This window comes from Heterocephalus glaber, unplaced genomic scaffold (assembly GCF_053883595.1).
Source record: "Heterocephalus glaber isolate CG9 unplaced genomic scaffold, H.glaber_assembly_v1.0 deba00000122, whole genome shotgun sequence".
In the NCBI taxonomy this organism is placed as follows: domain Eukaryota; kingdom Metazoa; phylum Chordata; class Mammalia; order Rodentia; family Bathyergidae; genus Heterocephalus; species Heterocephalus glaber.
In genome coordinates this window covers 57,615,440-57,640,520 of record NW_028258138.1, presented here as the reverse complement: position 1 = coordinate 57,640,520, position 25,081 = coordinate 57,615,440, and the positions used below count along the sequence as shown (strand labels likewise).

The following is a 25,081-nucleotide window of genomic DNA, read 5'->3' as shown; positions in this document are numbered from 1 at the left end:
TCAGTGACGAGATGTAAAAGAGGTCCAATGGCAAAGCCTTTGCCTTCTTCTCAAGTGGGAGGATCATTATTAACTTCAGCAACCATTTCTAGCTTGTTTCAGATTTCTGTGGCCTCCTTTGCCAGTCTCTCTCCCTAGTAAATTGGCGTTTTAGCAATTAACCTTGTGTTGATCTTAGAATTTACTGTAAACACATAATGATATGAATCTTCAGATTTCATAAACCTGAAATTTAGAGGGATAGATAGCTGAAAACTATCAGACTTGTTTCAACTCCCCAACCAGGTTGATCCCTGTGTTGATCTTTACCTCAGTGAATTTAAAACCAATAGTTAATTGTCTACTATCAGCTGAACTTTAGGTGGAGTGGGTTTCTAAATAATGGAAACAGCTTAGCTAAACCTACAGAGGAGGGAATAAGCAGAGAGCTGGGGTGGGGCTTGGGGAGAAGTAGAGGGAGAGGAGTCTGGTTTCAGTGGGTTTGTGGGAGCCAATGGAAGGTAACTGAGAAACCAAAGAAGTTGACATTTGATGGTAGAAGCAAAATGGGGTGCTAAAGTTTTGATCTTAGGTCAGAGGCATAAGTGTTAAAGACTTTGTCCCTGGTTCACTGTGCTATTGGGAGATGTTGGAACCTTTAAGAGGATGAGCCTAGAGGAAGGAAGTCTGACCACTGGAGGTGTGCCATTGAAGGGGATGGTAGGCTCTGGCAGGTATTTTGTCATAGTAACAGCTTAGTAGCACATGGAATCAGCCCCCTAAAAATGTGAACAGCAGGGGTATATCTTCATGAAGTCACTGTCTTAACCCTCAGGAATATATATTTTCTTTCTTCGGTAAGTTCAACACTTTGATTCAGAAATACTCTGGTTAATGTACATGGGAAAAGGAGAGACATGAAGTATCCCATCTACCTGCTTGCCTCTACCCTCTTCTCAGAGTGCCATAGGCTCCATAGAGCCCAGTTAAGAAACACTGCCTCACCACATCTTTCTCCAGCTGAAGCCTGGATTGTACTGGAATTTTCTGATCTCTGCTGCTACCCATGCCAGTATTCAAAACTGTCCCTTTTGTATAATTCCATTACCCAAAGAAAAGGGTCAATTAGAAAGTTCAAGGGATGAGTTGTTTTGTTTGGGAAGTGATTGATTTCCACTTTGGCATAAGTGGTCTTTTAAATAATGCACTTTACTCCTATTGAGAAATTCAGGCTGATGTAGCTTGGGATGGAAAGGCTGAAGATCTACTTCAAACTAATGGCTCTAATTTCTACATCAAAGCCTGATGGGGTGCTGTGGTGAATCAGGAGAAATGATTCTGTCATTGCTCAGAGCTGTGTTTATTAATTTCTCAAAACATGGGATAAGTAGAGTTAAACCTATTTTATTTTACAAATCACAACTCTCGCATGTTTAATATAGTTTCCAACCTTTTTTCCTTGAATGTAGACTGCTGAATCTTTCAAATCATCTTCACATATGTATCTCTACATTTTAGACAGAGGGAGACTGTAGGGGACAGGGGAAGGGGACGTTACCAGAACCTCTGCAGTTAGTCCTGGTCTCCTGCGAGCCACGGCAGCACATGGCGAATTACAGGAAAGGTAGAAAAATGAGACCGAGAAGAAGCTGAGCTTTGGGTCTGATCAGTGCTGCTCTGGGCAGCAAAGACAAAAGCCCCCAGCTTACCACACCTTTTATTCAGTACATCGGGAGAAACAAATGTAACAGATGACTTGCAGAGAGTTCAATAGTTCACATTGGGATAAACAAGGTGTAACGGAAGGCTTGCAGAGAGTTCAGTACATCTCCGGCAAACAAGATGTTAATCAGTCCAAGAACAATGAGGAACTGAGCAGATGTTTGTTCTCCCAGGATGTTTCTTGTCCTGGAGAATCACAGCATCACTGGATCCCTGAAGTCTCAGTTGTGACCAGAGGCCAAACTGGAGCCATTCTGTAGCTGGGCTGTAGGCAAGAGAACTGGGCCAACCAAATGATTCATCCCTAGAATTATGTAGCATTGCTCCCAACAGGAGACAAGGAAAATATGAGCAGGGTGTAGACTAAGATGGATAAACCAGCTGAAAGTGCAGAGTTACAAGTAGCAAGTGGAGGCAGCAGTAAGTACTTGGAGAAGTTACAACCTCATGCTTTCCTTGCCATTGTTTTTGAGTAAATCCCTGAGTTGGTTAACTATCTGGTTGGGGAGGACCCACTGGGCTTACTGTCTTCCTACTTTCTTTTTCTAAGTTAGAACTATCACCCAAGGGAGCAATTGATGCTGCTTTTTCTTCCAGGAGTAAGAGCTCTCTTCCTGCCACTTGTGGTTACAACCCAACTTGTGCAGTACAAGAAGTGAGCCACATAAGACCAAGGTAGAAGGCAATGATGGAAAATTTTTGACAAGGTTTCACCCTGGGGCCTCTATCATCCCCAAACTTTGGGTGAACATAAACACATTCCACAGTACTTTTTCTTGATGAGCCTGGACATGGTTGTGGACAAAATTATCCTTTATGTGCACTTGCTGTCTGTGACCATTAATCTGATATGTCAGCTTGACCAGATTAAGACACACCTAGCAGATTAGTAAAGCACAGTTCTGGGTGTTGCTGCAGGATGTTTTCAGAGATGACTGATAATGTAGTTCATCAAACTGAGGTAGAAGACCCACCCCCAGTCATGGATGGAACCTTTCAATACTCTTGTAGCCTGGATGAAATAAAAAGAATAAGGAATTGGTTTCATTTTGAAAACCTTCACTGTTTGAGTGAGTGTGTCTTTTACTGATGTCACCTGTGGATGTTACACTCCAGTGTCCTCAGCCTTCCAACATACACTGTTCCCAAGGACTCTCCAGGGAGCTTTCTGGGTCTTTGGTCTTCAATTGCTGCTATATCCTTGATCCTTTTTGTCCTGTGGCTTCTAGGTTCTTGGGTTAAGGAACTATTGGATCCTCCAGGTCTCCAGCATGCAGATAGCCATTGTTGACTCTCTTGCCTCAGAGTCTGTTAGCCTGACTAATAAATCCCCTTGCATAATTACATATACTTATTTCCCATCAATTCTGGTCCTCTACAGAACTCTAATAATCCTTGGATTAATATCCATAGCTACATGGAATGTACTTGATAAGTGACATATATAGTGTTTTGCCTAGTCATATTTAATAAGGGGTTTTGGATTAAATGTTTGGGCTATAACACCACTATGTCTATTAATTACATGCTGGCTCATAATTTTTAAGTCAAACTCTCTCTATCCAGAAGTAGAACAGGATGTTGAACTCATTACAAAACAAACAACTGTAGTTACTCCAGCACACAGCAAATCTGTGAAAGTGACTCTATATGCAGTTACTAGAATGTGCCCACAAGGTTCTGAATTTCCAGGGAATATCAGTAGGTATACAAATGGGTCTTGTGTCTGCTACAAAACCTGAATCCCTATATTTCAAATCCAATAATTTCCACTCACTACTCAGAAGTTTAGATTCCTTTCACATATTTCAATATTTTTCATGTCAGAGCAAAAAAAGAAAATATATATATATACACATATATATATAATATATATACATACATACACATGTAGGGATAGTGATTTTTTACATTTTTTATTTTTATAGAAGGCACGAACCAATCAATATCTTTCCAAATATAAGCAGCGCAACATGAGCCGAGCAAAGTAAAGAGAATGGCAGAGACAGCAGAATCTCAAGTCAATAAACTCAAGATTAAAGCAAAAATTTGGAAAAAAGGTACAGCAGATATTCAACATTGTAACTCATAGCATGTTGGTTTAGGGCTCAGGTCATCATAGATCAATATAAAAATAAATTATTTTCTCTTAAAATCTTAACAAAAACACAAGTTCAAATCTTTCCCTATTTACTAAATTCTACTTGCCCAGATAGTACATGGAAGTGCTAAGCATTTAAGGGGGAAGAACATACTAGTTCTATTTCTCAGGTTAATTTGAAAGGCTCTGAGTCTTAGTCCTTCGATTCATTTGTGTAGGATATTAAGGAGTCTGTGGTGCCAAGATGATGTAAAAAGCATAAATGGGCTAAGCTGCGACTGGCCAGGAGAGACAAGCACCTTGAAGCTCCGAGGCAGTCCCGGCCCACGCCCTGTGAAGTCCACTTAGCCCCGGGGGCGTCTCCAACGCCCAGTCCCGTCCCCCCCCCCCCCGGGCGCCGCCTACCTTCTGGCTTTTCTGTTACCTGGTCCCACACTACAGAGGCACAGGAGATTATAAAGACCCTTGTCCTGAGAACCACAAGATAGAGCAGAAGTTAGTAACAGAAAGAGCACCTCTCAGGCTCCTTGAAAACTGAAGCTCATCAGAAAAGTAGAGAGAATCTCTACAATAAAGGCACATCAGACCACTGTACTTGGTCTTCTGCTGGCTTGCTGAGACTCATTGACTTGCATATGCACAGGGATTCCTACGTTGCCTACTGTGACAGCAGAGACATACCCTGAAGGAGGCCCATAATTTCTATTGCTATTTAAAAAAAAGAAAAAAAATTTTTTCTCTTATTTTTAATTCTTAATTTTTACTTTTTTTCTACCCTTCAAAGTTTTGCTTTTCTTTCTTTTATCTTTTCTTTCTCTCTCACTCATTCTCTCACTGTCCTACATTGCTCCTCATCTCCTTTCTGCACTGAATTTGGATTTCTCCATTATTGTTTTTTTCTTCTCTTTTTCCTTCTCTTAATTATCATTAGGTTTAAAGGAAAATTCGGTATCTAGCCTCCCTGTTGCTATTATATGATTCTATTTATTCACATCTTTGCTCTTTCATTCTGCCTTTTTCTCTTGCCTTTAACAACTTCTTAGAGTTTGTGTAATCTTTCTGTGTCTTCTGGCCTCACCACTAATCTTACCTGATCTTTCTACCTGTCCCTCCCTCCCCAACTCCTTTTAACTCCCCACCCTGAAGGGAAAAGATGCTATATTGAAGAATTTATTCATTATAAACTTATGTTGAGTTGGTCCTCGGTTTTAATTTAACTCACATAGTTAAAAGTGATAGATTAATAACTACCACAAATTGTCATTTTCTAAGCTGTGCTTGATGCTATGGTATTGCTGACTATGTCATTTGGGCTAACATGCTGTGATTGATCTAATTAGTTTTCCTTCCTGGTATAAGAAAAATAAAATAGCTTCAGAGTCATTAGAGTCTCAAAACCCAAACACAAGCTATATCTGGAAGACACCTCTGAAAAGCAATCATTCCACAAGGGTTTCAAACATAAGCAACAAACATACCTACATTAAGCAATTTTGAAATATCAACTCAAGAATTAAACCAAAGACAGTACCAAAAACAAAAATGAGAAGACACTTAAGCAAGGCACAAACGCAGGCTTCCATGCCACAAAAATTCTGGGGGAAATGAGGTGGAAAAGTCCGATAAGCCACCGCTTGGACACCCTGAACTGATAGCACAGGAAGTAACAAAGCAGATGAGTGAGGCTCTAGAAAATTTCAAAACAGAAATAATATCCCAGATAAATACAGACATGGTGAGCAGAGTGAAAGACATGATTAGAAGCTCTAGAGCAGAAACAGATAAGAAAATAGATGAGATCAGAAACATGCTGGAAGCCATGAATACCCAGCATAAGAAAGAAATGGAAAACATGATTGCCCAACATAAGAAAGAAATGGAATCCATGAAACAGACTCAAACAGATATCCAGGAGATTAAAAACTCCATTGAAAGCATGCAGAGCAGACAAAGAGAATCTGAAGACAGAATATCAGATATAGAAGACAGGATAGTGGTTAAGGACCTAAGGACCATGAAAACAGAGATTTCTTAAAGATAGTAAGGGACCATGAGAAATCAATCCAACAGCTGCTAGATGATGCAAAGAAGAATAACATAAGACGCATAGGAGTCCACAAAAAAACAAGAGAAAGTACAACTGACATAAAAAAACTGTTCACAGAAGTAATAGTAGAAAACTTCCCAGACAGAGGTAGAGAATTGGACATACAGATAAGTGAGGCATATAGAACTCCAACCAGCCATGACCAAAAAGAATCTATACCTAGACATATAATAGTCAAGATCCCAGAAACCCAAGAGAAGAAGAAAATTCTACAGGCAGTTCGAGAAAAGAAACAAATCACCTACAAAGGAAAGCCCATCAGAATCAGGGCAGATTTCTCAACACAAACCCTCAAATCAAGGAGAGCCTGGAGTGAAGTATTTCAAGCCCTAAAAGAAAATAACTTCCAACCTAGACTCTTGTATCCAGCAAAATTATCTTTCAAAGCCGATGGTGAAATTTGATACTTCCATGGCAAAGAACACCTGAGAAATTTCATGAACACCAAACCAGCACTCCAAACAATTTTAAGCAATATCCTAGAAAAAGACAATGAAGGTCACAACTCCATGAGGCCCAGCAGAGAGAAGGCATCATGCAAGGTAAGATACTAAAGCAAAAAGGGGGAAAAAAGAAATAAAAGAGCCAACAAGAGTAAAACATCATGACAAGGATGAGTCAATATCTGTCAATTATAACTATCAATGTTAATGGCCTCAATTCACCAATCAAAAGAAACAGACTGACAGAATGGATTAAACAGCAAAACCCAGCAATATGCTGTGTACAAGAAACACACCTAACTCAAAAGGAAATCCATAGACTGAAAGTAAAAGGATGGAAAACAGTTCTCCACATGACAGGAACCCAGGAAAAATCAGGCATAGCAATCTTATTTTCAGACAAAGTAGATTTCAAACCAAAACTAATTAAGGGAGACAAAGATGGTCACTACATCCTTGTGAAAGGAACAATCCAAGAGTAAGAGATGACAATCCTAAATATATATGCACCAAATATGAATGCCCCCAACTATACAAAACAAATATTAATGGACATGAAAAGCCAAATAAGCACTAATACTATTGTAGTGGGGGACCTCAACACCCCTCTATCACAAATAGATCAACTAGAAAAAAGTTAACAATGAAATTCTAGAACTGAACCAAGCTATTGAACAAATGGACTTAATAGATGTTTACAGAGTGCTCCACTCCACAAAATCAGAATATACATTCTTTTCAGCTGCACACAGGTCATTCTCCAAAACAGATCACATGCTAGCTCATAGGACATATCTAAGTAAATGTAAAAGAATCAAAGTTATCTCCTGTGTATTATCAGACCATAGTGCAATACAATTGGAGATCAATAACATAAGAAACCATAAAACTCCCACAAACACATGGAAATTGAACAACACTCTCCTGAACAACCAATGGGTGACAGAGGAAATTAAAGAAGAAATTAGACAGTTTCTACAAGTAAATGATAATGCCAGTACAACATACAGGAACCTGGGGGACACAATGAAAGCAGTTCTACGTGGGAAATTCATAGCAGTGTATGCCCATATTAGGACAACAGAGAGTACTCAGTTAAATAACCTAATGCAGAGCCTCAAGCTCCTAGAAAAAGAAGAGCATAACCAAAGCTTGTACAAGAAAGGAAATTATAAAGATCCAAACAGAAATCAATGCAATGGAGACTAAGAGAATGATACAAAAAAATCAATGAATCAAAGAGTTGGTTTTTTGAAAGAATAAATAAAATTGATAAACCTTTAGCCAACCTTATCAAAAAAAGGAAAGAAAAGGCTCAAATCCATGTGATTAAGAATGAAAAAGGGGGAGCCACAACAAATCCAGCAGAAATCCAGAGAATCATCAATACCTACTTTGAGAAGCTGTACTCTAATAAAATGGAAAACACAGAAGAAATGGACCGATTCCTAGATACATACAAATTGCCAAAATTAAATGAAGAACATATAGAAATTCTAAACACCCCAATAACAATGAGTGAAATTGAAAATGTAATAAAAATCTTACCAACAAAGAAAAGCCCAGGTTCTGATGGGTTCACTGGTGAATTCTACAAGACATTTAAAGAATAACTATTGCCATTACTCTTTAAACTCATCAAGGAAATTGAAAGGGAAGCAAGGCTTCCAAATTCATTCCTGGAAGCAACTGTTACTTTGATTCCAAAATCAGGGAAAGACCCAACCCAAAAAGAGAACTACAGACTAATCTCCCTATTTGAACACAGATGCAAAAATCCTCAACAAGATACTGGCAAACAGAATACAGAGTGTCTCAAGAAGATCATACACCCTGACCAAGTTGGATTTATCCCAGGGATGCAAGGATGGTTCAACATATGTAAATCAATAAATGTAATACACTATATTAACAGAGTCAAGGACAAAAACCACATGATCATCTCAATAGATGCAGAAAAAGCATTTGACAAAATCCAACACCCATTCATGATAAAAAACCCTACAGAAAATTGGAATAGAAGGCCTTTATCTCAACCTGATTAAGGCTATCTATGAAAAACCAACAGCCAACATCATACTAAATGGTCAAAAACTGAAAACTTTCATGCTAAAATCAGGAACAAGACAAGGATGCCCACTATCAGCACTCCTGTTCAATATCATTCTGGAAACATTAGCCATAGAAATTAGAAAAGAGAAAGAAATAAAAGGAATAAAGATAGGAAAGGAAGAAGTGAAACTGTCATTATTTGCTGATGATATGATACTTTACACAGAAGACCCAAAAAACTCAGTCAAAAGTCTTCTAGACCTAATTGACAGATTCAGTAGAGTAGCTGGATACAAGGTCAACACTCAAAACTCAATAGCCTTCTTATACACAAATAACAGACCCATTGAGAGAGAAATTTGGGAAATAACTCCTTTTACAATAGCATCTAAAAAAATGAAATATCTAGGAATCAACCTAACAAAGGAAGCAAAAGACCTCTACACTGAAAACTACAGCATTCTGTAGAAGGAGATCAAAGAGGATATAAGAAAATGGAAAGATATCCCTTGTTCCTGGGTAGGAAGAACCAATAAAGTGAAAATGGCCATACTTCCAAAACTACTATATAGATTCAATGCAATGCCAATTGAAATTCCAACAATATGCTTCACAGAACTAGAGAAAACAATCCAAAAATTCATTTGGAACCAGAAGAGACCTAGAATACCTAAAGCAATTCTAGGCAACAGAAACATGGCTGGGGGTATCACATTCTCCAACTTGAAACTATACTACAAATCTACTGTGATAAAAACAGCATGGTACTGGCAAAGAAACAGACCTGAGGATCAGTGGAATAGATTAGAAGATGCAGAAACAACTCCAGACATACTCAGCCACCTCATCTTTGACAAAGGAGCCAAACACCCTCATTGGAGGAAAGATAGCCTATTTAATAAATTGTGTTGGTAAATTTGGATTTCAACCTGGCAAAGATTGAAACTAGACCCATACCTATCACCATGCACTAAACTAAGATTGAAGTGGATTAAAGATCTAAATATTAAGTCAGAAACACTAAACTCACTGGAAGATAAGTTAGGTAGAACTCTTGATGACATTGGCATAGGAAAAGACTTTATGAACAAATCTTCAGTAGCACGGGAGCTAGCACAAGGAATCAACAACTGGGATCTCATCTTATTAAAAAGCTTCTGCACTGCAAGAGAAACTACCAACAAAGCTAAGAGACAACCTACAATGTGGGAAGAAATATTTAGCAGCTGTAGCTCAGACAAAGGTCTACTATCGAGAATATATAAAGAACTGAAAAAAATCAGACTCCCAAATTCAAAGACCCAACTCAAAAATGGGCATCTGAAATGAACAGACATTTCTCACACAAAGAAGTAAAAACAGCAAATAAATATATGAAAAAATGTTCAACATCACTGGTCATTCAAGAGATGCAGATGAAAATGACACTGAGATTTCACCTCATCCCACAAAGAATGGCTGCTATCAAGAAATCAACCAATAGCAAATGCTGGCGGGGGTGTGGGGAGAAAGGAACCCTTTTCCATTATTGGTGGGAATGTAGATTGGTGCAACCACTGTGGAAATCAGTATGGAGATACCTCAAAGAACTAGGACTACAGGTCCCATTTGACCCAGCTATTCCCCTACTGGGAATCTTCCCCAAAGAATTAAAAGAATCATACCACAGTGATATATGTGCACCTATGTTTACAGCAGCACAGTTTGTAATAGCTAAAGCTTGGAAACAGCCCAAGTGCCCATCAACTGGAAACTGGATAAAGAAGATGTGGTTTTTAAAAATATGGACTACTACTCAACCATAAAGAATGAGAAACTAGAGACATTTACAGCTAGGATGCATATTGAGGCCATAGTCAAGTGAAATAAATAGGACACACATGTAAATCCCGAATAGTTTCTCTAGTGTGAGAAATTGAAAGTGTAAATAAGGATGAAAATGATTAAAATGAATAATTGATAATTTGAAATAAAAGGTCCAAGGTTTTGGGGATGGTGGGAGGGGAAGGGGAAAGGGAAGAAGGTAAAGGAAAAAAAAATTTTTTGGTACCGGGGATCAAACTCGGGACCTTGCGCTTTCAAGGCAGGCACCAGAACCACTGAGCTAAATCCTCGGCCTGGGAAAGGAAAAATTATGAGAAAAATAATGGAATCAAACTCTGTGTAAATAGCAGAGGATGGAGGGGGTGAAGGGTGCACAGGTAATGGGAGAAAAAATAAGAACTAAGATACATCATGTTCTGGTACAAACACCCAATGATAAATGTAAATGTATTTTATACCTAAAATGTACCAATAAATATATATATAAATTTTTTTTAAAAAGCATAAATAGATCTTCTGGAAATTCTATGTGAACTCTTTCTGTGGTAGACAAGAATGTAACTTTGTACCATGTCAATATGGAGACCTGGGGGAAGATGTTTAAAATTGAAGTAATTAAGGAGAACAAGAAAATGACAGTCATGCTTTCTAGGCCACTGCCTTTTATTTCTAATGCTGTTCCAAAACATAGAGACAGACTCTATCTCTCTGTGGTTCACTGAATATCTGTTCTTATCTAATGGAGAGGCCAATGGCCTAATTTTATGGGCAAAGTGGCAGGGTAAGTAATAAAGAACTCTGAACTAAACTTTTGGCAGAGACAGGAGAGCCTTAGTTTCTTACTGAGATTTTCCCAGGAACATTTTTAATTTTGGCCTGGCCTTAGAAGTGAATTAAAAGAAAATGGATAATGTGATATTAGCACCCCTTCACAGAATACCTGTAAAGCACTCAGCACAGTTCCTAATGCAGGCAGGTTCCCTTTCATTTTTAAAGTTTGGTGCAGGCTGAGCCCTTTTTCTTATTTATGATAAATGAATGACTAGTAGTCCTGGAAGGTAAGTTGATAGGATTGTCAATGATAAATACTACCTTAAGGGAGACTAAGTATATTTCTTACAGCAAAGACAAAGTTGGTTACACCGAATATACTTACATCTAAATATGAGAAGACTGCGACATTGGTGGCTGCCAAGGTTCTTACTGATGGCCAAATAACCATTTAAGGGATCTGTCCTTAGTGAAGGGCTGTAGTTAAGTGGTCTGAATGCTGGCCTCAAGTTGAGCAGCATGACAGCACTGGATTCCGGGTCTTCTATTCAAGCCTCGTAATGGACTTGGCAGGTGGATGCTTCTCGTGTGCTCCAGTTGCATTCAGCTTCAGGAAGTTGAAGGGTCCCCCAAACAGATGCCATGTATTTGACTTTGTCTCAATTATTTCCAAACAATGAATAAAATGAGTGAAGCAGAAATTACATCTGGGAACCATTCATAAAAGAAAAACCTGAAAACCCCTCAACTGTCATATGCACAAGAGGAAGGTTTTCTGAAGACATTGCATGTCAGGGCTGTGGAACAAATTGGTGATGTGGCTACAGAATCTTTTCCCTCATGAGGTGGGAAGGGAGGGGCAGAAAACTGAGTGTGACAGACATGTTCTTGGGGTGAATTACCTACCAGTTCTTGCTCTCTGTAATGCTGATAATCACAATTCCCCAACCCCCTTGAAACTAACGAAGAGTTGGCTAAGTTCTGCTCACCTCAGGAAAGGACTTGGTGTGAGTCTGGGTGTGAGCCCCACTGGTAAAAGTCCCTAGAATTTCACAGAACACAATTGCATTCTGTGTTTCCAGTTCATGAATAGGCATAACTAGACAATACTACAAAAGGGCATTTTATGGCTAAAATCTCAAGTTTCCAATGAAAGCAGTATCTTAGAAAAAAATCTTCATATGGTATGAAAAGCAGTTTACACAAGGTGTTTAGAAAGGTCTGAAAATTGAATGGAATATCATTGATTACAAGGTTAATAGTTTTTTGATCCTCAAATGCAAGTAAACTACTTTCTAACATTTCACATGAAAGATTAAGCACAGAATCTTTTAAATTCTCACATTAAAAAAATGAATTAATATTTGTTCTCTTGCCCTTATTGCTCCTTAAAGTAAAGAACTCATAGAAGATGTCCTTAGACCAATTATGTTCCATGATGTCTATGGAATGTTGGTAAATGATTATCATTGAAGTCATCTAACTTTGCCTGATTCATCCCTCCATCCATGAATCTGCATTTTTAGCACCATGATATAGATATGGCTATAGTTAGGCACTTTGAACTTACAGGTAAAATCTTTATAATCTACACACATGTGGGCTATATGCTGGTATGAACTTGAACCACCAAGGTAGTTTTACACATCAAAATCTTCAATGACCAGGGCTGGGGATTTAGCTCAGTGGTTTCGCCGACTGCTGCACAACCACAAGGACCCGAGTTTGATCCTCGGTACCAAAAAAAAAAAATCTTCAATGACAGATGGCGTGTAGGCTTTATACTTGTTTCACTCAAGCAGGAGGGATGCATCTCAGAATTTCTTTCTACAGTTTTGAAGTTGATCACAAGAGATTTTGCACCAGATTTGGCAGGCAAATATGAGTAAGCAGATATTAACTTCATACTTGTAAGATCAGTATATAGCCATAGGCACTGTGATAGCTCAAGAATATTACACCAGGCCAAAAAATAGGTGAGCTAATGGAGATCAGAAAAAGTTCTGTAAAAAAGTCAGACCCTCGGACCTGTAGCTCTTCTGTCATCTCCTCTAGCTTTGCAGAGTGTTTGCCAGGCATGTGTGCAGTTCCAAGGCAGCCACATCTCCTACAACATACCCATTATCGCCATGGACAGAAACAGATTCAGCTGTCTAATAAACTCACCTTCATCCTCAATCTTCTCACACTATACCCAGCTCTTCTTCTTGACACTGGCACAGATGACCTATGCCCACATTAGGCCTGGAACCCACAATTGTGTAAGGTTGAAGCCTTATAATAAATGCTATTCTGTCACTCTCAGTGGTCCTGCCTCTCTGATCCAACCCTGCCTCATCTAGGTAGCACTGAGATTAATTGAGGGACTCAGCAGTATCAAAGACCCCAGGTTGTTTCTTGTCTAACATCCTCCACATACTGGCTTCAGTCTTTGAGTCTTTTCCCTTCACTGTGTAAGAGGACTATGGTGGTTCTGAGCATTCTTGCCTCTCACAGCACCCTGTGTCACTTCTGAACATGCATGAACACCCTCCCAAAAGCCCTCGGGAATACCTTTGCTCCTGTCCTATTGAACATGTGTCTGTACCAAGCCTGTCTCATACCAAGAGGACAGAAATGGCCAGGGTGGGCTCAGACCGATCAAGGTTGATCCTCCTGAATATCAGGATCACTCCAAGCACAGGGAGCTAAGTGAGAGTCTTGAGATTTGGGGTGAAAGGGGATGGAACAACTTCATAGTCAAATGATGTATTTAAAATAGTGCTCTCCTTGGCATCACACAATGAGAAAATGCTCAACATTTAACATATAACTTTTCTAAGATTTTTTTCTGAAAAAATAGAAGCTTCCCTCAAATTACATTTGAAATCACCCTTTAATAACCCAATATTTATAGCCAGAAAACATCTACATCTTAACATTTTTAAAATTAATTTTATTGGTACATTTAAGGTATACAAAATTAATCATTGGAAATTTGCATCTTTACATAAACCATCTTGGTTTTTTCTCCCCCATTCCCCTGCCCTCCCTTCAACCCCTCCACCCCACCCTATCTACAAAGACTTTTCCATTTTTTCCTTTTTTCATCTTATTACTTTTTTCCTTTCCCCTACCCTACCCACTTCGTGTTCCCCACTTTTCTTCCTATTTCACATTATGTATTATACCTTTTAGTCCTTATTTACACTTTCTCACACTAGAGAAAGTATTCGGTATTTACACGTGTGTCCTATTTCAATTAAGAGTATTGCCCCAATGTGCATTCATTTAGCTATAAATGTCTCTAATTTCTCAAATTTTATGGCTGACTAGTAATCCATATTATTAAAAAAACATTTTCTTTATCCTGTCTCCAGTTTATGGGCAATTCGATTGCATCCAAGCGTTAGCTATCATGAATTGTGCTGCTATGAACATGAGTGCACATATATCACTGTGGTATGATTCTTTTAATTTTGGGGGGAAGATTCCCAGCAGGGGAATCGCTGGGTCAAATGGGACTTCCAGTCCTAGTTCTTTGAGGTATCTTCATACTGATTTCCACAGTGGTTGCACCAGTCTACACTCCCGCCAGCAGTGGAGCAGGGTTCCTCTTTCCCCACAGCCCTGCCAGCATTTGTTATTGGTTAACTTTATGATAGCAGCCATGCTTTCTGGGGTGAGGTGGAATCTCAGCATTGTTTTCATTTGCATCTCTCCAATGACCAGTGATGTTGAACATTTTTTCATGTATGTATTTGCTATTTCTACCTCTTTGTCTGAGAAATTTCTGTTCATTTCAGATGCCCATTTTTGGATTGTGTCTAAATTTGAGAGGCCTTATTTTTTAAAGTTCTTTATAGATTCTAGATAGAACTTTGTCTGAGGAACAGCAGGTGCAAATTTCCCACATTGTGGGTTGTCTCTTCACACTGTTGGTGGCTTCTCTTGCTGTGAAGTTTTTTAGTAAGAAGAGACCCCACTTCTTGATTGTGCTAGTTCACAGGCAACTGAGGTTTTGTTCATAAAATCTTTCCCTACACCAGTGTCTTCAAGAGATCTACCTAACCTCTGCTCCAACTGGTTCAGCATTTCTGTTTTAATATTTAGACCTTTAATCCATTTCAATTTTAGTTTAGTGCATGGTGAGAGATATAGGTCTAGTTTTAATCTTCAGCAAGTTGAAATCCAGTTTTTCCAGCACCATTTATTAAAGAGGCTATCTTCTCTCCAGTGAGGGTGTTTGTCTCCTTTGTCAAAGATGAGGTGGCTGAGTATGTCTGGAGTTGTTTCTGCATCTTCTAATCTATTCCACTGGCCCTCAGGTCTGTTTCTTTGCCAGTACCATGCTGTTTTTATCACAGTAGCTTTGTAGTAGAGTTGCAGGTTGAGGATTGTGATACTCCCTGCCATGTCTCTGTTACCTAGAATTGCTTTTGCTATTCTAGGTCTCTTCTGGTTCCAAATGAATTTTTGGATTGTTTTCTCCAGGTCCATGAAGTATGCTACTGGGATTTCAATTGGGATTTCATTGAATCTATATAGCAGTTTTGGAAGTACGGCCATTTTCACTATGTTGATTCTTCCTACCCAGGAGCAAGGGATGTCTTTCTATTTTCTGATATCCTCTTCAATCTCTTTTCAGAGAGCTATACTTTTCAGAGTAGAGGTCTTTGATTTCTTTTGTTAGGTTGATTCCTAGGTATTTCAATTTTTTGGATGCTACTGTGAAAGGAATTGATTGCCCTATTTCTCTCTCAGTGAGTCTGTTGTTCATGTAGAGGAAAGCTATTGATTTTTGTGTGTTGACCTTGTATCCAGCTACTTTACTGAATTTGGTTAAGTCTAGAATTTTGGTGGACTTCTTGGGGTCTTCTATGTAGAGTATCATGTCATCTGCAAATAACGACAATTTGACTTCTTCCTTTCCTATCTTTATTCCTTTTCTCTTATTTAATTGCTGTGTCTGTTTCCAAAACTATATTGAACAGGAGTGGTGATAGTGGACATCTTTGCCTTGTTCCTGATTTCAGTGTAAAGGATTTCAGTTTTTGATCATTTAATATGATACTGGCTGTTGATTTTTCATAGATGGCTTTTATCAGATTAAGGTAGAAACCATCTATTCTAATTTTATAGGGTTTTTATCATAAATGCGTGTTGAATTTTTGCAAATGCTTTTTCTTCATCTATTGAGATGATTATATAGTGTTTGTCCTTGGCTCTATTAATATAGTGTATTACATTTATTGATTTGCATATGTTGAAACATCCCTGTATCCCTGGGATGACTCCCACTTGGTCAGGGTGTATGATCTTCTTGATGATCTTCTGCATTCTATTTGCCAGTATCTTATTAAGGATTTTTGCATCTATGTTCATTAGTGAGATTGGCCTATAGTTCTCTTTTTTGGTTGGATCTTTCTCTGGTTTGGGGATCAAGGTAATGCTTGCTTCCAGGAATGAATTTGGGAGTATTGCTTCCCTTTCAATTTTATTGAAGAGTTTAAACAGCAGTGACAGTAGTTCCTCTCTACATGTCTTGTAGAATTCAATGGTGAAGCTGTCAGGACCCAGATTTTGCTATGGGGTAAGTTTTTAGTTACATTTTCAATTTCATTGATACTGGGTTGTTTAGAATTTTTAGGTCTTCTTTGTTCAACTTTGGTATTTTATACATATCTAGGAATCTGTCCATTTCTTTGTTTTCCATCTTATTTGCATACAGTTTCTCAAAGTAGGTATTGAGGAGTCTCTGGATTTCTACTGGGTTCATTGTAATTTCATCCTTTTCATTCCTAATTGCATGGATTTGGGCCTTTTCTTTCCTTTTTCTGATGAGGTTGGCTAAGGTTTTGTCAACTTTTTTTATTCTTTTGAAGAACCAACTCTTGGGTTCATTGATTTTTTTTTGTATTGTTCTCTTAGTCTCCATTGCATTGATTTCTCCTCTGATCTTTATAATTTCCTCCCTTGTATGAGCTTTGGGTTTGTCCTGCTCTTCTTTTCCTAGAAGCTTGAGATTCAGCATCAGGTTCTGTAATTGGGCTCACTCTGTTTTCCTGATGTGAGTATTCACTGCTATGAATTTCCCTCATAATACTTCTTTGTGTCCCATAGATTCCCATATGTTGTATTGTCATTGTCATTTAATTGTAGGAACTGTCTGATTTCTTCTTTAATTTCCTCTGTGGCCCATTGGTTATTCAGGAGTGTGTTCTTCAATTTCCATGTGTTTATGAAATTCTTGGTTTTGTTATTGATCTCCAATTTCAGTGCACTGTGGTCTGATAATGTACAGGGGATAACTTCATTTCCTTTGCACTTAAACATGTTCTATGAATGAATGTGGTCTATTTTGGAAGATGACCCATGTGCAGCTGAAAAGAATGTGTATTCTGATTTTGTGGGGTGGAACACTCTGTAAACATCTGGTAAGTTCATGTTTCAAGAGTTTTATTGAGCTCTAGTATTTTGTTATTTTTTGTCTCGTTAATCTATTTGTGACAGTCCATATTGAGGTCTCCCTCCCACTACTATTGTATTAGTGCTTATATGATTTTTCATGTCTGTATTTGTTTTATATAGTTGGAGGCACTAGTGTTTGGTGCATATATATTAATGATTGTCATCTTCTTCTTGGATTTTTCCCTTTACAAGGATGTAGTGTCCTTCTTTGTCTCTTAATCAGAGTTGTTTGAAATCCACTTGATCTGCAAAGAGGATAGCTACTCCTGCTTTTTTCTGGGTTCCTGTCTCATGGAGTATTGTTTTCCACCCATTAACTTTCAGTCTATGAGTTTCTTTTTGAATTGTGTTTCTTGTATGCAGCACATTGTTGGATCTTACTTCTTGACCCATTCTGCCAATCTGTTTCTTTTGATTGTTGAATTGAGACCATTAACATTGATGGTTATAACTGATATGCATTGACTTATCCTTGTCATGACATTTTTGTAGGATTCTCCCCTTGTCATGCCTGATGCATTCAATCTTTCGGACATTCTGGGGTTGTGATACTGTCTTCTCCTAGGATATTGTTGAAAATTCTTTAGAGTCCTGGATTGGTATTCATGAAGTTCCTGAGGTGCTCTTTATCATGAAAGTATCTTATTTCTCCATCAATTTTGAAAGATAGTTTTGCAGGGTACATCAGTCCTTGTTGGAGGTTGTTTTCCTTTAGGGCTTGAAATACATCTCTACAGTCTTCTAGCCTTGAGGGTTTGTCTTGAGAAGTCTGCTATGATTCTGATAGGCTTTCCTTTATATGTGATTTGTTTCTTTTCTCTAACTGCTTGTAGAATTTTTGTTCTTCTGTTGGGTTTCTGGAATCTTAACTTTTATATGCCTATGTGTAGAGTTTTTTTGATCACAGCTACTTGGAGTCCTATATGCCTCACTTATCTGTATGTCAAGCTCTTCTCCCTTGCTTGGGAAGTTTTCTGCCATTATTTCTGTGAAGAGATTTTTTATGTCATCTGCACTCCTGTTTCTTCATTGACTCTGATCAGTCTTATGTTATTCTTCTTTGCATAGTCTAGCAGGTGCTAGATTGCTTTTTCGTGGTCCCTCATTTTAATTAATTTTATTGGTACATGTAGGTATACAATATAATGATGTTCATCATTGGAAATTTGCACCTTTACATAATGTATCTTGGTTATTTTCCCCCATTCCCCTGCTCTCCTTTCCATTCCTCCATCCTTCCTTATTTACAAAGACTTTGTTTCCATTTTTTCATTTTCTCATATTAATTCCATTCCCTTCTTTCCTTTCCCCTACCCCACCTACTTCCCCTCACCCACCTTTCTTCTCATTTCACATTATCTATGATACCTTTTAGTCATTATTTACACTTGTTTTTCACACTAGAGGAACTATTCAGTATTTACATGTGTGTGTCCTACTTGTCCCTTACTATTTTTAAGAAATTTTTCTTTTCCTGGTCACTAATTGCAATCCTATCATCTATAGCTCAAATTGTCCTCCCATTGGCTCATTCTGCTGCCTAAACTTTCAATGGAGTTTTTAATCTCCTGAAAATCTGTTTGCATCTGTTTTATGGATTCCATTTGTTTCCTATGTTGGGATTCCATCATGTTCCTCAGCTGCTCTTTTTTTTATCTGTGACTGCTCTAGATTTATTAATCATGTCTTGTACTATTGGCACAATCTCTGCTGTTATCTGAGAAATTATTTCTGATTTCATTTTTTCCAGGTCCCCTTTTGTTGCCAGTTCAGGGAGTCCAGGTGGTTGAGTGTCCAATTGTTCCATCTCATTGCCCTTTGGGCTTGCCTTAGGTGATCAGGAAGTCTTGTTTTGAGGCTTATTTACATGTCTTCTCATTTCAGCAGATGCAGCCTGCTGTGCCTTTGTTGAAGTGACTTTTTGCTCACCCAGTGGTCTTGAATTCTCAGCAAGCCACCAAGCAGCCTTTACTCTGCTGCTCACCAGTACACCAGTTCCTGGGTTCAGAATGGTGGCCTTCAGGATCCCTGAGCTGAACTGTTTCTGGGCAGGCTTCTGGCTGGGGCCTGTGCATACTTGGGATGATATCTAGGCATGCCTCTTGCTGGGACCCCAGTGTAGCTGTTTTCTGGGAGGGCCTTTGGTTGGGCTCTGTGCACCCCAGTTACTGTTGTCTGCATGGACTTCTGGCTAGGGTTTCCACACACTTATCAATGATATTGGGGTGAGCCTCTGGGTATTGTGTGCCTGTGTAGCTCTTTTCCAGGTGGGTCCTTGGCTGTGGTCAATGGTATGGAAGGCCTCTGGCTGAAGCTTGAGTGCCTGTGCAGTTCTTTTCTGGGTGGGTCTTTGGCTTGGGTGTGTGTGCCTGAGCCTCTGGGTTTGGGGCGGAGCCCTGGCTGGGATCCACCTACAGCAGCACCACTCTGGTCCACACCACTGCTCCCCAGGATCTTTATGTCTTAAAATTTTGCTAGAAAATGTCTATTATTACATTGCCAAATCTGAAATCAGAATGCTATCACTTTTTCACAGCCCAGACATATACTTAATAAAGTCAGAGTACCCCAAACTTCTATTTTGATGTATTATTAAAAATATTTTTCTCATTGGGAACAATTTAAATAAAAGGAATTGCTAGAAGCAAAATTGCTGGAGTCAAAGATGTCAAGCACTTAAACATTATCTTAATGTAGATTTGCTTTAGGTTGGAGGCCTTAATACTTTACTGTTTATGAACATCGGTCATTATTTTAGCAAACACTTGAGTTAACAAAACTACGTAGAAGGGCAAGGGAATTAGGTCAGTGGTTCCACCGTCTGCCTGGCAGACACAAGGTCCTGAGTTCAAGTCCAGTACCCCCCAAAAAACAAAAGCAAAACCAATAACTATGTAGAAAGTATGAGACTATAAAACAGAAGGGAGTTTATAGAGAAAATTGGACCAGATGGCAGTCATATCACACTTCAGTGTTTTTTTAATATGCTATAGGGCCAACACTGATTGGCTAAGTCACAAAAAGTCTGGTTATATTGACAAATTCACAAATATTAACATTAGACTTTTTGCTATAAATTGATGACTAATATTAAGGGGAATAGATTATAAAGTCAGCTAAGCACTCCATGTATTAAATTTATAATAAATCTGTATCTATTAGAAGGTTGATTAACAATATGCCAACTGAGACAGAGTTCATCAAATTATGTTCATGGTCAGGATCACTTGACCATGAGATTCTGACTCCAGATATGTCCATTCTTGACAGGACCTTTTCCCCTAAATATTCTTGAAGATATTCAAGATTTGTACTTTTCAGGATTCCTGAGACTTAGCATATTAAATTTTGTGGGTTATGCACATACAACCATTTATATAAACATAGGGTATACTATATCAAATTAGTTGTCTTGCTTTCCAGTCCTGACTTTTCATATTTTCACTGAGATGACCTCTGTTCCTACTGCTCTTACCTCTTATCAGTTGATCAGATTTTGGCTCAGACCCTGGTAGTACATTCCTGAGTTCTAGGTGGAAACTCACTGCATTCTCCTGGGCTTACTGCATCAGGAGTGTAAATAATACAATTATTTTCTAAGTCAAGTTAGGACACTTTACATCTATATACTCATAATCTAATGCAGGTGGGAGGGTCAGTCATGGTGCATGTATCTTGAGGAATGAATGTAATGTCTTGTAATATGTAACTCTTGGTAATTTATTAAGAACGTATTTATTTCTTTCAGTTCTGGAGGTTGGGAAGTCCAAATCAAGGTGCTGGCCTCTGTTGAGAACCTCTTTGCTGTATCCATAGCAGAAGGCAGAGGACAAGAGAACAAAAGCATGAGGGGACCAAGCTCATTCTTGCAATAACCCACTCCCACAATGAGGGCAGGGCCCTTGTGACCAAATTATCTCTTATTAGGCCCAGCTCCCAACAGTTTCATTAACAATTAAGTTTATATTATATGAATTATTGATGACACATTCAGACCGTAGCACAGGAAAAGAATAGTAGTTCAGTCTTTGCCAAGATAAAACTGTCAGACCTGACAAGCTAATGCCTGGGATTGCAGTGAAGAAAGGTGAGATGAAATCACGGTATATTATGGATGCTCATCACAATCTGTCTTCAGTTCCTGTTGTTGGCTTTAAGAGGCTAGAGTCAAGAAAATGGCCTATAAATATTTGTCATTCAAGTCAGAATGATTTTTATCTTAAGTACTTAGCAAGATTTTTTTTTTTGCAGGGAGGGGGAAGGGAGCTCTAAGCTATTGCTTCCATCTATAATGAAAGATCTATGAAACACTTATAAAATAATTAGCTACAAAATCTGAATCATATCAAGTTTAATCTCTCTGCTAGAGGTTAAGTCTAACAATGGAAAACAAGTTTACCCCATATTTCTGGCCCTTGTTTGTATTCTAATTAGTGGAACATACAAATGATAAAATATAGGCAGGAAAAAGGAAATATGTAATCAAACTATAATTTGTAAATGAATTATCAGTTGCCAAGGAAGCTAAAAGTGCCTAGAAAAGCACAGAAGCTCAGCCGACCATCTTGGCAGAAACTATGGTCTTCTTTTCCCCATCTGACATGTCTGTGCTCCTTTTTACTTCAACAGAATCCCATGTTCCATGTTTTTATCACAAGAATAAGTACATTGGAGTACTCCTGGATGCACAGTGCCACTTGATAGATTCTATGTAGATAAATCCTTTATGCAATAGACTAAGAGCAACCATTTATTTAAGCAAGAACAGCCTGTTTAACTACAGGCATAGAGAAAAGCCTAATTGTATTTTTCTGCTATATTATCCCGTAATCCCTCTTACCTTTTTTCTAAGTCTTATGTGATAAGATGTAAATCAGTTAAAACTTCAATTGGCTATTACAGTAGTATCTTTATACAATAAATTAATAAAGGAAACAATACCTTACCCTCTGCACTTCTGAATTACCGTCATTACTAGTATTTTCATTAGTGGAGACACAATATTTTTCTACAAGAAAAAAACAAACTTTAAAAAAATTCTCTTTGCAAACATTCAAATGCTCCCTTATTCCTATCTCAGTATAATTATGAGAATTATCTTAGTTACTTCCCCCTTTCATGTCTTTATGCCAACAAACAACATTAAAATGCATTCAGTGTAGAAACTTGTCATCAGAAACAGCAGTGAATTCATGACTGATTCAGGTACTCCAATGGGGAAAATAAATACTGTTCAACCAGATCCAAAATTTTGGTGCTTCAGAGTTGTTGGCTTTATATCCACCAATGACCAACAACGGGGAAGTCATGGCCAACGAGGGGCTGAGAGCGGTGGTTAGGGAATTAGAAGCAGATGCCTCAAGGAAGCCTTTCCTTCTAGGCCTTGACAAATCTGTTGCCTCCTTTAGTTTTACTATTTATTGGTTATTCAGATTAATGTGGTGTTCTGGCAGATTTGTACACACACATAACAATTCTTTGCTCATTTTCACCCCACATCACTCCCTTGCCACCCTGCCCTCTGCTAGCTTTACATTTTGGACAAGGGTTTCAATGGATATGAGCACAATATACACATTTAAAATATGGCCCCTTTATACATATCCTGGACTAAGGGCATTTTAAAGTAATAAAGGGAATTTTTTTAGACACAAACTATATCATATGAATTTACCAAGGATTAAAATAAAATGAGCCACAAAGATACTGCATTTTTGGAAAGCACCAAACATTGAATAAGCTCAGAGCAGGAGAAAACAAAGCCCATAATTGAAGGAACTAAATGGGTGAGGTATAAAGATAGAGGCAACTCATGGTCAGACCATCAAAAACAACTTTTTTTCTGGTACCGGAGATCAAACTCAGGACCTTGCTCTTGTGAGGCAAGCGTGGCACCACTGAACTAAATCTCTGGCCCTCAAAAACAACTTTTTAAAGTTTTCTTGTTTCTTTCCAGTTACTTATCAAGAGCAGGATGATTGGATCATCCTATTTATTAATTTAATATGAAATTGGTTTTTTTTAATTACCTATAATTTTTAATTCAATCAGTTCCCTTATGAAAATAGAAAAACTGGAAATGATAGCAATGTATTGCAATGGGTGTCCTTTTGATGCTTGGTGAGCCTCCTGATCACTTTCTCAGGGTACATTTTTGGTAATAGGATACTAAGATGGAATTGTAAAAGCATTTTAAAGAATAAATTTTTAAAATGACTGTCCAGAAAAGCAAGATCTGTTTACATGCCCAGCCAGCAATGTGGGTATGTATTCTATGACATCTGTAATACACAGGACATGCCTTACTCAGGGGCAGAGCCAAATTCCCCATATTACCTGTGAGGTATCTTTTCCATTTATGACGAAAGTTTACTATCAAAGTCAAAAGCAACACCCAAACTGATAGAGCCACCAGAACAGGTATTTTCCAGGAAGCTATTTCTTGGCTTGATTCTAAATAAAACAAAAAAGTTTGTGAACTGGAAGAAAATTTATCAAATAAGAAAAGAGAAGGGTGGGGATAGATGGGTGGAGGTGGATTATGTTTACTATTATTAACACTAATTATTTTGGCATTCCAGATGGGAGCAGAATTCATAAGAAAATACTGTACATAATAAATTGGCCCTTTAAAGATGAAATCCAGACTCCAGACTGGATGGGAGAATTTTCCATGAGGATAAATATCTCCCAGGCTCAGTGTCTATTATGGGAAACCTATAGACAATATAATATTAACCAGTTGAGGGTTGGGAGGAGGTGAAGGTCAAGAGAGTAAAAAGACTGAAAACTTGGGCAGCAATGAGGCTGTTATGCATTTTAAGTTTCTATTTTATATTATAATCAGAGAATTAACACATTCTTTACACAGGGATAATTAAAACTGCAAACTAGCCTCACTCAGGGCCCATTAGAGAAGGATGCAATCCACCCTTGGCTTGGAGGAGACACTGTCCTTGGGGAGGTAATGTGAAGTTCAGAGGTGACAAGAGAAGCAACAGGTGGCACTGGATTAGTAGTTAGTGCTTGCAGTTTCTTAGGAAAAACTAGAGGAACCTGAATTTCCAGCATTCTGGTCTTTCCTAGAATTGTAACTAATATTAAAGGAGATATGAATTCCTAAAAGTAGAAATTTGCTAATCTTATTTTCTCAACCTACCAAGTAACAGGAAGTACTAGAATACGAAGGCCAAATCAGCATGGAAAAATGCTTATGAGCGTTTCTTTAAAATGAATACCTCTGTTACATAATAGATATCAGTCTTTATGAACATATTACTTAATAATGTTTTACATGCAACAAAACATTAATCTCACCTCCTATTTGAGACATTGTGAAATTCTGTATTCTTATAAAGAAGGAGAAATAAAGTAGAAATGTTAGGCTTGCTCTATAATATGTTTTCACACACATTTTCCTCCCAAGAAAATTCTATAAGGTATTTAATGCCATTTCTCACTTCACCTATGACCCTTAGTTCCCTCATCATAAAGGGATTCGCCTAAGGTCATATCCTAATTCAGCAGTACAGATTTAGAAAGGATGATTTAATTTCATTTAGTTTGGTGCAACTCTTTTGGGCAGAGCTAGACTGTAAGATTCATAAGCACCCCTCCCCAAATCTGGGCCTT

General features: G+C 38.2%; 1 protein-coding gene across 9 annotated transcripts in view; it reads right to left on the bottom strand.

Annotated features, from left to right (window-relative positions):
- Nucleotides 1-1,615: 1,615 nt before the first annotated feature.
- Hhla2 (HHLA2 member of B7 family) overlaps nucleotides 1,616-25,081 on the bottom strand; it is a 186,382-nt gene continuing 162,916 nt past the window's right edge. For 7 of the 9 annotated variants that reach the window (XM_087214877.1, XM_087214872.1, XM_013075481.3 and 4 more), the window contains 3 exons: nucleotides 23,786-23,902; nucleotides 22,391-22,457; nucleotides 1,616-21,610 (listed from right to left, as the gene is read on the bottom strand). In XM_087214877.1, the coding sequence (XP_087071003.1) occupies nucleotides 21,571-21,610; nucleotides 22,391-22,457; nucleotides 23,786-23,902 (224 nt within the window). In that variant the 3' untranslated portion in view covers nucleotides 1,616-21,570. The remainder of the gene's footprint in view (nucleotides 21,611-22,390; nucleotides 22,458-23,785; nucleotides 23,903-25,081) is intronic. The other 2 variants (XM_013075484.3, XM_087214885.1) reach the window with 1 other exon arrangement.